The sequence below is a fragment of the Eptesicus fuscus genome, chromosome 5 (assembly GCF_027574615.1).
Source record: "Eptesicus fuscus isolate TK198812 chromosome 5, DD_ASM_mEF_20220401, whole genome shotgun sequence".
Taxonomy (NCBI): domain Eukaryota; kingdom Metazoa; phylum Chordata; class Mammalia; order Chiroptera; family Vespertilionidae; genus Eptesicus; species Eptesicus fuscus.
In genome coordinates this window covers 27,728,551-27,742,552 of record NC_072477.1, presented here as the reverse complement: position 1 = coordinate 27,742,552, position 14,002 = coordinate 27,728,551, and the positions used below count along the sequence as shown (strand labels likewise).

The 14,002-nt window shown below is 48.1% G+C and overlaps 1 protein-coding gene across 2 annotated transcripts in view; it reads left to right on the top strand.

The window, feature by feature from the left end:
• The first annotated feature begins 8,223 nt into the window (after nt 1-8,223).
• Nucleotides 8,224-14,002, top strand: part of ARG2 (arginase 2) — a 34,439-nt gene continuing 28,660 nt past the window's right edge. For both annotated transcript variants that reach the window (XM_054715970.1, XM_008138925.3), the window contains exons 1-2: nt 8,224-8,427; nt 9,719-9,791. In XM_054715970.1, the coding sequence (XP_054571945.1) occupies nt 8,320-8,427; nt 9,719-9,791 (181 nt within the window). In that variant the 5' untranslated portion in view covers nt 8,224-8,319. The remainder of the gene's footprint in view (nt 8,428-9,718; nt 9,792-14,002) is intronic.

Below are 14,002 nucleotides of genomic sequence, written 5' to 3'. Positions count from 1 at the left end.
ATGAATTTCATGCATCAGGACTCTCATCTTACCTAATAATAGACAAACATGTAAATTGATTGTACCTCCGCTACACCCACAGCCAATCAGGAGTGAGTATGCAAATTAACCCAACAAAGATGGTGGGTTAATTTGCATATGCAGGCGTGGAGCGGCGGGGCGGGACGACTACTATGAGGAATTGCGGGGGGGGAGCGCAGAGGGAGCTACAGAAGCTGTGCCCCGCTGGGAATGGGGACTTGGCAGCTCCCGGGCAGCCCAGGAGTGGGGACTTGCAGGCTCCTGGGCGGCCGGGAGTGAAGTCAAGGGAAGGAAGGCCTATTCTTGCACGAATATTGTGCAACGAGCCTCTAGTCTATAATAATAAAAGTATAATATGCTAATTAGACCAGACAGCTGAATGACCTTCCAGATGAAGCTGGGGCTGCGAGGGCCGAGCCCTTTGCACAATTTCCGTGCATCGGGCCTCTAGTCCTATCTAATAAAAGAGTAATATGCAAATTAACCATCACTCTGCTACACCCACAAGCCACACCCACCAGCCAATCAGGAGCGAGTATGCAAATTAACCCAACCAAGATGGCTTCGAGCAGGAGGGAGGCTTGGGTTTCCCTGGCAATGGAGGAAGCCAAGCTTTCCACACACCCTGGCGGGCCCAGGCCTCCACTCAAGGCTACAAAGTTTCAATTATAGAAGATAAATAAATTCCAACACAAATGGCAGCAGCTACAGAGTTGCAGAGAGCAGGAGGTTAGGGTTGCCCCCAGCGATGGAGGAAGCCAAGTTTCTGCAACCCTGGCTTGCTTTGGTCTCCACTCAAGGCTACAAAGTTTCAATTATAGAAGATAAATAAATTCCAACAGAAATGGCTGCAGCCACAAAGCGAGCAGGAGGCTTGGCTCCGCTCCAGGCTACAAAGTTTCAATTATAGAAGATAAATAATTGAAGGAGGGAGGCTGTGCCATGCCAGCACAGCCAAGGGTGAACCTGAAGAGAGGCGGTAAAGGATTACAGAAGGCAGACAAGAGAATACAGCTGGGGCCCGGTAGATTTCCTGTGCCTGGATGAGTGGTGGTTCAGAAACCCAGGCTCCTTCAATCTAGTGGCTTCACCATGCTTGGGCCCCCTCATGGTGTCCCAGCTTGTGCATGTGCAGCAGCTGCTGAAGCTCAAGATACCAGGGTCTCCGCTTGGATCGCCGGGGGGTGTGGCCAGCCTGCAAACCACCACAGGCCCCTCACCCAGGCCGCCCCTTGCCCCAAGGGAACCCCCACCCTGATCCGGGACACCCTTCAGGGCAAAGCGGCTGGCCCCCACCCATGCACCAGGCCTCTATCCTATCTAATAAAAGAGTAATATGCAGATTGACCATCACTCCAACACACAAGATGGCTGTCCCCATGTGGTCAAAGATCCTGCCCCCATGTGGACACAAGATGGCCAACAGGGGAGGGAAGTTGAGAGGGACCAGGCCTGCAAGGGAGGGCAGTTGTGGGTGATCAGGCCAGCAAGGGACGGCAGTTGGGAAGGACCAGGCCTGCAAGGGAGGACAGTTGGGGCAATCAAGCCTGCAGGGGAGGGCAGTTAGGGGTGACCAGGCCAGCAGAGGAGGGAAGTTGGGGGTGACAGGGCCTTCAGGGAAGGGCAGTTGGGGGGGACTCAGGCCTATGGGGGAGAGCAGTTGGGGGGGACCTGGCCTGCGGGGGAGAGCAGTTGGGGGGTACCAGGCCTGCAGGCAAGGGCAGTTAGGGGCAAACAGACTGGCATAGGAACAGTTAGGCATCAATAAGGCTGGCAGGTGAGTGGTTAGGGTGTGATCAGGCTGGCAGGCAGAAGTGGTTAGGGGCAATCAGGAAGGCAGGCAGGCAAGCAATTAGGAGCCAGCAGTCCTGGATTGTGAGAGGGATGTCCGACTGCCCCCGAGGGGTCCCAGATTGGAGAGGGTGCAGGGCTGGGCTGAGGGACACCCCTCCCCCGCCCCCCCGTGCATGAATTTTGTGCACCAGGCCTCTAGTCTATATAATAAAAGCTTAAGCAACCATTACGGTGAAACGACTGGTTGCTATGATGTGCACTGACCACCAGGGTGCAGATACTCAATGCAGCAGCTGCCCCCTGGTGGTCAGTGTACTCCCACAGGGGGAGCACCACTCAGTCAGAAGCCGGGTTCACAGCTGACAAGAGCAGCTGCCACAGCAGGAGCCTCTCCCGACTCTGCGGCAGCCCTACTGAGCAGTGGCAGCAGACACAGCGGGCTGAGATGAGCACAAGTGGCGCAGCGCCCACCCCCGGTTCGGGCTCCTCCCTGGCCACCTGCCACTTGGCGCACTGCTACATCCCCTGAGGGGTCCCAGACTGCGAGCAGGATGCCCAACCGCTGGCCTAGACCCAATCTCGGTGCTGTTCTCTGTAGAAGGCATTCAATCTGAACAACTCAGGGAAGTGCAGGGAACTCAGGGTGAGCCTGCCTCCACGCTTCACTCACCCACTCGATGGTGTTCACAGGACAGACCATGGTGGCCCAGCTTGTGCATGTGCAGCAGCTGCTGAAGCTCAAGCAGCAGGCCGTGCAGCAGCAGAAGGCCATCCAGCCACAAGCCGGCAGTCGGACATCCCCTGAGGGGTCCCGGACTGTGAGAGGGCGCAGGCCAGGCTGAGGGACACCCCCACCCCCCAGTACACAAATTTCATGCAGGGCCTCTAGTAAACATATAATCAAAGAATTCAATTAACTTAATTTTTATGGTTCATGCTGGATTCTTCTTTTTAAAAAAATATATTTTTATTGATTTCAGAGAGAGAGAGAGAGAAACATCAATGATGAGAGAGAATCATTGATCCGCTGCCTCCTGCACATCCCACACTGGGGATCAAGCCGGTAACCCAGGCATGTGCCCTGACCCTGACTGGGAATTGAACTGTGATGATGCTCAGCCGCTGAGCCATGCTGGCGAGGCCATGCTGGATTCTTAAAACCCTTTTAGTATTTACTTACACTTACGGGTTGAAAGGTTGTTCTAAGACTACCATCTTATACTGTAGTTTTTAATTCCATTTACTTGTTTATAATTAACTGAGAGTAGGTCTCCTTCTATTTAGGGCCACTTATTCATAGGGGAGGAAAAATAAAGACCCTTATAAATATAAAGAAATCCAAAATAGGCTTTTAAAAAGATAAGTATTGCTAATTATACCTCAATTTTACAAAAGCAAATGGAAAGAAATTATAAAACTTGTTGCAATTTAGTGAAATTGATCAGTAAATTAATTTACTTTGCATAAAAAGATGAGTATAGCATATTTTATCTTTCCATGTTTAGAATTCCATTTTGCTTTATCTATACAGTGTTTGGGAGTATCTCTTTATGTAGCTTTGTGAGTGGTTGCTCTAGGTGTTACATTATACTAGTATACACAAATATTTCAGAGAAAACTCAGCCTTCCTCTTGTGTTTCTCCTTTACTCTCACACTGCTACCACACTCACAACACTTCTGACACCAAATGTGTGTGTGTGTTTTTTCCCATATCAAGAGCAATTCTCTGTGACCAGCTGGGTGGGTATCCTACAGTTTAGTTCAGTTCTGACACTATTTACCTGAAGATAACATCAGATCCCACAGTTGCTTACATTTAAGATTTTAAGGCTTGAAATTCCATTATATGTATCAAAACTACTAGGGATAAAGGAAACAACTTTGCAGTGAAGTAACATGTTCTCAGTAAAAGAAGGTGTAAGGTATGGAAATACGTTTTTGAAGGAATTAAAAGAAAGTGGTATGTTCTAAAATCTTTTATTGTCACCTTGATTAAATGGATAATTATCCTATCTAATAATAGAGTAACATGTAAATTACCATCACTCCGCTACGCCCATGATTGGGCGGCGGGAGGCTGGGGGGCGGGACTCGAGGTGGCCTATCTGGCCATTGAGAGGCACGGATCCGCTGCCACTGAGGGGGGCTACCCTGCTGTTGAGAGGTGCAGGGGGCGGGACTCCCGCCCCCTGTGCCTCTCAATGGCCAGATCCACGGCCGCTAAGGGGGCCTGCCGTGGACACCCAGCTGCGCCTCTCAAAGGCAGGGTAGCCAGGTGTCCACGGCAGCCCCCCTTAGCGGCTGTTGAGAGGCGCAGGGGGCGGGATTCCCCTGCGCCTAGAGAAACTTCTCTCCCCCACATATAAACTTACAAGTAAATTATATTAAAAATTAAGATAATGTGCATACACTTAAAGCCTATCATTGCCTAATTATTTTACTAAATCTTATTATTTATTTACTAGAGGCCCAGTGCTCTGATTCGTACACATTGAAAGGGAATTAATTAGAAGGTGGCCGGCAGGGCAGGACTGGGCGAGATGGGCTGGACACACCCTGGAGCCAACCTCCTGTGATCCCTCCCCGGCCGGACCTGGGGAGGCGCCGGGGCTCAAAGGCCATCTGGGGAGTGAGGGGGGTGGGGGGGGAGAAACAGCGATCAGCTGCCTGCTGCATTTATATGGTTGAAATATAATACCATGTTTATATGGTTTACTTCCTCTATCTGAAGTAAAATTAAAAGAAGACCTGCTATTTGAACTTTGGGTGGTTGTTTTTTTAATGAGTTATAAGGTATTTTAGACATATAGAATAAATTTAATTTTAAAGAATAATAATAACATAACAATTTACTATTCACTCCCCTGATGCATAATAATGAGGAGTTAGTAATTTACCTCTTACTAAACCATGGGTAGTGGAAAGCCACTGGAAGTGACATGCAGGATTAATTTAGAATGATCAATCAGGTGGCTCCCAGTAAGTGCTCAAATAGAGGTTTTTGCAATAATCCAGGAGATACTGAGGTAGTCTGTGCCAGTACTAACTTCAGAAAACATAGGAAAGGGGAGAAATTGGATGTGGTGATGGGCAAGGTACCAAAATAATTCCAAGGATCTGAGCAAGCATGGCAGTAACCGTGGCTGAATCCCTGACCACATCTCTACTGTTCCCTACAGCTCCCCACCCTGGAGAACTTCTTAAAAGTTAGGTTGCTGGTTCCCCATCCCCAGAGTAACTAAGTAAGCTTGGGGTAGGGCCCAATAATTTGCACTTCTGACAAGTTTGCAAATGTTGACGCTACTGGTCTGGGACCATACTTTCAACATTGCCTAACAGTAGTACCTGCTTTATTTTGCTAAGGCTTCAAAGACATTTCTTTGTTAAACCAGCAGGGGGAGACAGGAATAAAATTTATCCTTAAAATAAATATACTGCCTGACACTACTACAGCTGCTTGAAGTTATGATGTTGCCATGGAGACCTCTGAAATAATTTGAAAAGCAGCATGTAACTTGGCATCAGGAAATATTTTTCAGGTGTTTACATTAACACCCCTCTCTCTAAAAATCAATTAAAAAATTATTTTGGTAGGACGAACGTCCAGAATCATACAAGCTGTGGTGACATAGTAAGAATTTAGAATCTGGAGTCCCAGAGCTCTGCCACTTCCAAGCAATATGACTTTGGGAAAGTTACTTATCTGATCCTGATTCCTTGAATTTAAAATAGTCCCTATTGTAGTCCCCCTTTATCCCCGGGGACATGTTTCAAGACCCCCTCTACATACTTAACTGTCACTTAAAGGAAGCACCCTGCAGCTTCTCTTTGGCATATTTGAATCGCCAGCATCACTACTCTTGCACTTGAGGCCATTATTGAGTAAAATCAGGGTAACTCCAACTCAAGCACTGTGATGATGCAATAAGGACCAGTTGATCTGATAGCCGAGACGGCTACTAAGTGACTAATGAGCGGGTATCATACATCTGTGGATATGCTGGACGAAGTGATTCACAGCCCAGACAGGATGGAGCAGGACGGTGGAGATTTCATCAGTAACTCAGAATGACATGCAATTTAAAACCCATTAAATTTTCCATTCAATCTTTTTGTACCGTGGTTAAATGAAACTTGGGAAAGCAAAATCAAGGATAAGGGGGGTGGGGGGTGGCTACCGTACTTTATGGAATTGTTAGAGGGCTAAAAGTTTTAAGAAACTTTGTTGGTTATTGCCCTAACCTGTTTGGTTTGGCTCAGTGGATGGAGCCTCAGCCCGAGGACTAAAGGGTCCTGGGTTCAATTCCAGTCAAGGGCATGCATGCACCTTAGTTGCAGGCTTGATCGATGTTTCTCTCTCATTTATGTTTCTAACTATCCCTCTCCCTTCCTCTGTAAAAATCAATAAAAATATATTTAAAGAAAAAGAAAGAAACTGTTGGTTACTATTATTAAAATACCAGAGACCCAGTGCATGAAATTAGTGCACGGGGGGTCAGGGGGGCAGGGAGGGAGTCCTCTCAGCCCAGCCTGCACCCTCTCCAATCCGGGACCCCTTGGGGGATGTCCAACTGCCGGTTTAGGCCTGATCCCAAACCGGCAGTCGGACATCCCTCTCACAATCCTGGACTGCTGGCTCCTAATTGCTCACCTGCCTGCCTGCCTGGTTGACCCTAACTGCCCCCCCTGCCGGCCTGGTCACCCCTAACTGCCCCCTGCTGATGGCCAGGTTGCCCCCAACTGCCCCCCCTGCCAGCCTAGTCGCCCCTCACTGCCCCCTCTGCCAGCCTAATCGCCCCCAACTGCCCCCTCTGCCGACCTGGTTGCCCCATGCAGCCTGCTGTTCTGTCGTTTGGTTGTCCCTCACTAACCCCCCTGCTGGCCTGGTCATAGGCAGCCATCTTGTGAGGGCGTGAGGGTCAATTTGCATATTACCTCTTTATTATATAGGACTAGAGGCCCAATGCATGAAATTCATGCAAGAGTAGGCCTTCCTTCCCCTGGCTGCCGGCATTGGCTTCCCTCTGGCACCCGGACCCAGGCTTCCCTTGCAGCCCCGGCTTCATCCGGAAGGACCTTTAGTCTAATTAGCATATTATGCTTTTATTATTATAGACTAGAAGCTCGGTGCACAAATTCGTGCACCAGTGGGGTGCTCTCTGACATCCTCTGAGGGGTCCCAGATTGCGAGAGGGCACAGGTCAGACCGAGGGACCCCACTGGTGCAGAATTGGGATGGGGAGGGACATGGGAGGTTGGCCAGCCAGGGAGAGACTGCGGGAGGGCTCCAGGGCATGTCTGGCCCATCTTGCTTAGTCCCGATCAGCTGGACCCCAACAGCAAGCTCACCTACCGGTTGAAGCGTCTTCCCCCTGGTGGTCAGTGCACATCATAGCAACTGGTCGACTGGTTGACTGTCTGCCCCTTGGTGGTCAGTGCACATCATAGCGAGCAGTTGAGTGGCCTTAGCATATCATTAGCATATTACACTTTGACTGGTTGAACGACCTACTGGACGACCAGACACTTAGCATATTAGGCTTTTATTATTATTTTTTAAAATATATTTTACTGATTTTTTACAGAGAGGAAGAGAGAGGGACAGAGAGTTAGAAACATCGATGAGAGAGACACATCGATCAGCTGCCTCCTGCACACCCCCCTCTGGGGATGTGCCCGCAACCAAGGTACATGCCCTTGACCGGAATCGAACCTGGGACCCTTGAGTCCGCAGGCCGACGCTCTATCCACTGAGCCAAATCGGTTTCAGCTTAGGCTTTTATTACACAGGATTACTAATACTCTAGTTAATTGTTACTTTCAGCTAGTCCAGAGATGTTGCTATGTTTGGTTTTTAATAACCAGTATTCCCATTATTCAGGTAAAGAATTGAAAACACCTGGAAGGTAATTGTAAATCCTAAGCTCCCCATCCAAAACACCCAAACTAGGTGGGATTTTGTTAATATGCCTGGCCCAGAGGGCTCTGATCTAGATTTGATTTCCAAGCCTTCAATTCCCAAAAGTAAGCGCGTTTTTTGGACCTTGAGCTCTGAGATGGACCGGAGCAGGTGGGTGCAGGCTTGGTCTCGGCAGGGCACTCACTTAGGGTCGGGTGAGACCAATCTCAGCCTAGCCTTCCCTTTTCCGTGATCAGCGAGGACTGGCCGCTGCCCAGAAGGGACACACCTGTTTGTAACCATCTCTTAATGGCCAGACCCTGATCCTGGTTTCACGGTGTCAGCCGCTGGGGCTCCCTTGGATGGAGAGCCGGCTCGGCGTTGGGGTGACATCAGTGAGCGGTGGGCGGGGCCTGCCGGAAGGTGTGCGGGAGGCTGGTTGGGGGCCCGACCGGCGGGGGCGGGGCGGGGCCGTGACGTCTCGGGGCTGCGTGGGGCGGCCCGGGCACCAGTAGGTAAGCGCAGCTGCCGGCGGCGGCGCTCACTCCAGGCGGCGAGCCGCACGGAGCAGCCGGTCGCTGGGCCACGTTCCGCGCTGCCCGTCATGTCCTTAAGCGGCAGCCTCGCGCGTCTCCGGACGCAAGTGCATCTCGTTCTGAAAAAGTCCGTCCACTCCGTGGCTGTGGTCGGAGCCCCGTTCTCCCGGGGACAGGTGAGCGCTAGGACCCGGCACCGTGGAGCGGGATCTCCGCCCGCTAGAACCCGAGGAAGCGGAGCGGGTGGGGGTGGGGGTTCGAAGAACCGAGGAGAGGATGGGGGGAAACCTAGCGGTTCCGGCGATTGGGCACCGGGGGAGCACGTGGGACTTTTTTTTTTTTTCTACTAGAAAATAGGGAAGGCGGGAGCGGATGGAGGGAATCCTGTGTGCGATTCGGCGGGGGGTTCCGAGCTGGCGGCTTTGTGCGCCTCCCCGGGAGCGCGAGGGGGCGGTGGGTCCCGCCGAGGGTGATGGAGGAGGAGGAAGGAGGGAGGGAGGGAGGGAGTCCTTGGAGGGGCGGGAGGCGGAGAGACCCGCCTGGGTCCCCTGTGTAAAATAGAGAGAGTGGGGGGTAAAGGGAGCGATTTCTAAGAACTCGGGATGCATCCTCGGAGCATTGCCTGCGGAGGAAATTGGCGCTGCCGCTCCAGCGCCCGCAGGGCGGGAGGGGCTGTTTGTTCCCTCTTCGCGAAAGGGAGCCCGGCGGAGCCGCCAGGGACCTGGCCGCTGCCAGCCACGTCCTCCCGGCCGCCAGATCCTCACCTGGCTCGGCCCGTCTCGGCTCCCGCTTGCCCTTCACACATGGGGCTCGGAAGGTGAATGTGACTCCGGTGATGGCTGTTTTCCCCTCCTTCCCTGCAAGCGTGTGAAATGATCAGGCCTCGGGGTGAACATATTGATAATGTCAGGTGTTGAGAGGGTCTGTGGGGGACTGAGATCAGTCGTCCTCTCTTGGTGTCCCTTTCCAATAAATATTTCAGTGACCACACTATCAAGTGTGGTCCGAAAACATTAGATTGAAATTCTAGACATAAACAGTTCACAGGTTTTAAATCGCAGCTATTGTGTGCAGTTGTGGTGAGTCTCAAGCAGTCCTGCGCTGTCCTGTCCAGGATCCTTTGTCCCGTGCGTTCCTGCTGTTGGGCACCGCCCGCTGGTTCGTCAGTCTTCTTAGTTATCACACCCAGATACGGCACTGCTTGCTCAGCTAACCCTTATTTTATTGTTGTAATTATTTTATCATTAGTTATTGTTGTTAATCTAGTATTGTGCCTGATTTATAAATTCAACGTTGTCACAGGGCCCAGGACTATCTGCGATTTCAGGCATCCACAGGGGTCTCTTGGAATACCTTCCTTGCGGATACATCCCGTATAGTGTAGCGGATGTCTGTATGTTTGTGAACTATAGTTGTCTTCTTTTCAATCATCTCCCCTCGCATCTCATTGTGTGATTTGTGTGACAGAAAAGAAAAGGAGTGGAATACGGTCCCGCTGCTATCAGAGAAGCTGGCTTGATGAAAAGGCTCTCCAACTTGGGTAAGTGGGGGATCTGAGATGTGTGTGCAGGGAGGTAACAGACGTTCAGTCTTCTCTCTCACATGCAGGGACCGCACGGTGTCAGCTGTGCATGCTGGGAAGTGTCTCTCGTCTTCTATTGGATTCCACCTGCAGTTGAAGATCTATCAGAGTCTTCAGGCGAAGTCTTGTGCAGTAAAAAGTGTGTGTGGAAGGCAGGGAGGTAGAGAGGCAGGGCCTGGAACAAGCTGCTAGTGACTGCAAAGTGGTGCTAAGAATGCTAGCCCCAACTCTAACTGTACAATCTTTCCCCCTAAAATTCTGACTTTCTGACTTTCCCAACTCACTCATGAGGTGCTTATGACTCATCAGTCTAGCCAGTTTCCCTCTTTGAATCATTCATTTCTTCCCGAGGATTAATAGCTTTATATTACTATAAGCAGAGCCTTAGATCAGTGTTTTCCAAACTTTCCTGATTATGAAAATCCCTTGGGCTATTTGTTAAAAATACTGATTCCTAGGCGACTCCGTGGAAGAGTCCGGTTTATTGGCACTGAGGTAGGACCCAAACAAGTGCTTTTCACCAACACCCCAGGTACTCAAAGTTGCATTCTTGTAATTAGTGTGGTACTCAAATGTACAGGAGCAGAAGTCAGTGGAACCCAGCGATAAATGCCATTTATGTAGTAATGGAGAACCCTTTTTTTAGTAACAGGACATCTAATTCCATTACCTTTGTAGTAGGAAGGTTCTTCCTTATAGCCAACCCAAGTGTTTCTAGTAGATGTTAGGAGCCATTTTCTCCATTCATATTAGGACCATTCATATATCTTTTCCGGAGCTGTAAGTGCAAAAGGCATGGCAGCAGGAAGCTATAGATCCTGGAGCTAGTAATACAGAATCTAGGTGAGCATGTGCCCTGACCAGGAATCAAATCGTGACCTCCTGGTTCATAGGTCAACTCTCAACCACTGAGCCATGCTGGCTGGGCAATAGGGTCTTTTTTCTTTTCTTTTTCTTTCCTTTTCTTTTCTTTTCAATATATTTTATTGATTTCAGAGAGGAAGGGAAGGGGAGAGAGAGACAGAAACATCAATGATGAGAGAAAATCATCCATCGGCTGCCTGCTGCACACCCCACACTGGGGATGGAGCCTGCGACCCAGCACCCTTCAGTCTGCAGGCCAACAACACTCTATCCACTGAGCCAAACCTGCTAGGGCAGTGGTCGGCAAACTCATTAGTCAACAGAGCCAAATATCAACAGTACAACGACTGAAATTTATTTTGAGAGCCAAATTTTTTAAACTTAAACTTCTTCTAACGCCACTTCTTCAAAATAGACTCGCCAATGCCATGGTATTTTGTGGAAGAGCCACACTCAAAGGGCCAAAGAGCCACCTGTGGCTCGTGAGCTGTAGTTTGCCGACCACGAGGCTAGGGCAATAGGGTCTCTTTCTTAATCATTTTATTTACTCTCCAAGTTCACCACCAAAGATGAAAGATAAATTGGTAAGATTTAGTGTTAATGTGGCACACATTACTTAATGGAGGAGGTTTTTGGTCCCGCTTATAAATGAGGATACTGTCCCTTTATATCAGCTATACACATTCTGCCTTTTAAAAAAGCAATCTCTGGCAATCACTGTTTTTTAATACTGGATCAACCTGTGCAGCCCATCTGATAAACTGGGCCTGGCATTGCTCGACTTGCCTGCTCATTGCTGGATTCTGCCTCGAGAGACTCTTGACAAGAATCCTTTTCAGCCTCACACAGGAGACAGTATTCAGCTGAGGCTGCTGAGCGAGGGGGAGGGGCACATTTGTAGCAGCCTCTCCTCCCCAGCCTTGCAGACCTCCTTTCCTGTCCCAGCTCATGGTATTTTTCCACTCCACCCTGGGGCAGCTGTTCTCCCTTAACTACCATAATGCTTCCTCTGTAAACGCTCAACCTAAAGTGATGGTGAAGCTTCAATTTATTTGGTTTTCCCTTTCATTAAAAAAAAATATATTTTTTTAGTTTTATCATTTATATTCTTACCTTGCAGCTGATTGGTAGCCCAGTTGGTAGCCAGACTGCTGGTGAGCGGTCAGAAATAGAATCTCACTGCATATTAATAAGATTGTGGCACTCAGCAGATTTCCAGCCTGGGGTTGGGCTAATCTCCAGGAACATGTTAGAGTAAAATAAAGTACAGGGAAGTTCCAAAGCTCTATTCAGAAATAGTACCAAAAAAATTTAAGTTCTTCGAGCACTTTCACATAAGCAAGATGGATAAGTTTCAAAGGAGAGGAGACCCACGGAAAGGTTCACTTCCACAAATCCCTTTGTTGTTTGCCTTCTGCTCTGATGTCGCGGGCTATCAATGTTGCCATGGCAATGGTTAAACTTCCCGTTTTCTGGAATGAATGTATTTGACCTGGCGTGGGGCTCAGTAGGCACACTCAGTGGCTCCTCTCTCAAGTAACCACTTACTTTGAATATATAAAGAGAACCTGAGAGGAGAAATGAAAGAGGCCAGGGCTCTGGCAAGGCTCAGGTGGAGTGCCTCTGCTCCTGATTGTGGTCAGCGCTGCCAGCCATGGTCATTTGCCCCTTTTTTCTTCAGAAGTAGAATGAGTGTGGGGGAAAAGAGCTGTAAACTAAGGTAAATAGTTTAAGGTCTCCCTCATTATAGTTATGGTAATTTGACCTCCCTGTGGTACTTAAAAAGAGGTGACAGACAGCCTCTGGCACAATTATCTAATGTGCCACTGTGACCAGGCCAAGAGTCCTGGAGTTCAGGAAGTCATTTGGGAGCTATCCTGACCTATTTGGGGCATCTATTCCCATTTACTTGTCCCAATTTGGGACATGGGTTCTTTCTGTTCCATTTTAACTGTGTTAATGCTTCCAATGCATGAACAGGAGCTATATGTCCATTTCTTTGTGTCTTCTTCAATTGCTCTCAACAGTCTCTTACAGTTTTCAGTGACTAGATCCTTCACTTCCTTTGTTCCTAGTTTACCCTTTTTTGTTGCAGTTGCAAATAGGATTGTTGTTTTTGTGGGTTTTTTTCATTTCTTTTTCTGATATTTCATTGTTAGTATATAGGAACCCAGAAGATTTTTGTATATTGATTTTGTATCTTGCAATTTTTATTGTTTCTAATAGTCTTTTGGGTGGAGTCTTTAGGGTTTTCTCTAATAGAATCATGTCATGTGAAAAAAGTGACGGTTTTACTTCTTCATTCCCAATGTGGATGTCTTTTATTTCTTTCTCTTGCCCTAATTGCTCTGGCTAGGACTTCCCAGTGCTATGTTGAATAACAGTGGCACAAGTGGGCATTCTTATCTTATTTCTGGTCTTCGAGGAAAAGCTTTCAGTGTTTCACTATTGAGTATATTAGCTGAGGGTTTGTCATATACGGCCTTTATTATGCTCAGGTACTTTCCTTCTATACCCATTGTATTGACTGTTTTAATTATAAGTGGGTGTTGTATCTTGGCAAATGCTTTTCCTACATCTATTGATGAGACCATAGGACATTTTATCTTTTATTTTGTTAATGTGTGTATTACATTAATTGATTTGCATATCTTGAGTCATCCTTGCAACCCTGGAATGAACCCCACTTAATCATGATGCATTATCTTTTTAATGTATTGTTGTATTCGATTTGCTAGTATTTTGTTGAAGATTTCTGCATCTATGTTCATCAGATATTGGCCTGTAATTTTCTTTTTTTGTGTGTTATCCTTGCCTGGTTTTGGTATCAGCATAATGTTGGCTTCACAAAATTGGGAAGTATCTCTCTTCTTCAAATTTTTGGAGGAGTATATGACCAAAAGAACCTAGAAGGCAGAGGAAGTGTCTTCTGCCCCCACAGTTGGCATCACGAATAGGATACCTCACCAGCTGGGCACTGCTTATGCTGAAGTGCCTGCAGGAGAAAGATCCTGGGACCTCTAGAATGAGCAGGCAAAGGTAAGAACTCCTGCCTAGGCACACTCCCAGATCTCTGTCTGCAGAGTCCGGTCATGCACTCCTCCAAAATATTTATATTAGAAGGAGAAAATTTAGAGTCATATACCACCTAATTTGTCATATTTACTTTGGTTTTTATTTTTTTAATTAGGTCTAAAGCTTCCTACTTTAAAATATAACTTGCCCCTCCAATAAACAATGAAATCTCAGGCTGTGTTAAATACATCTTTCTAATATATTTTCCTTTTAATGGTTTTACATTTTGG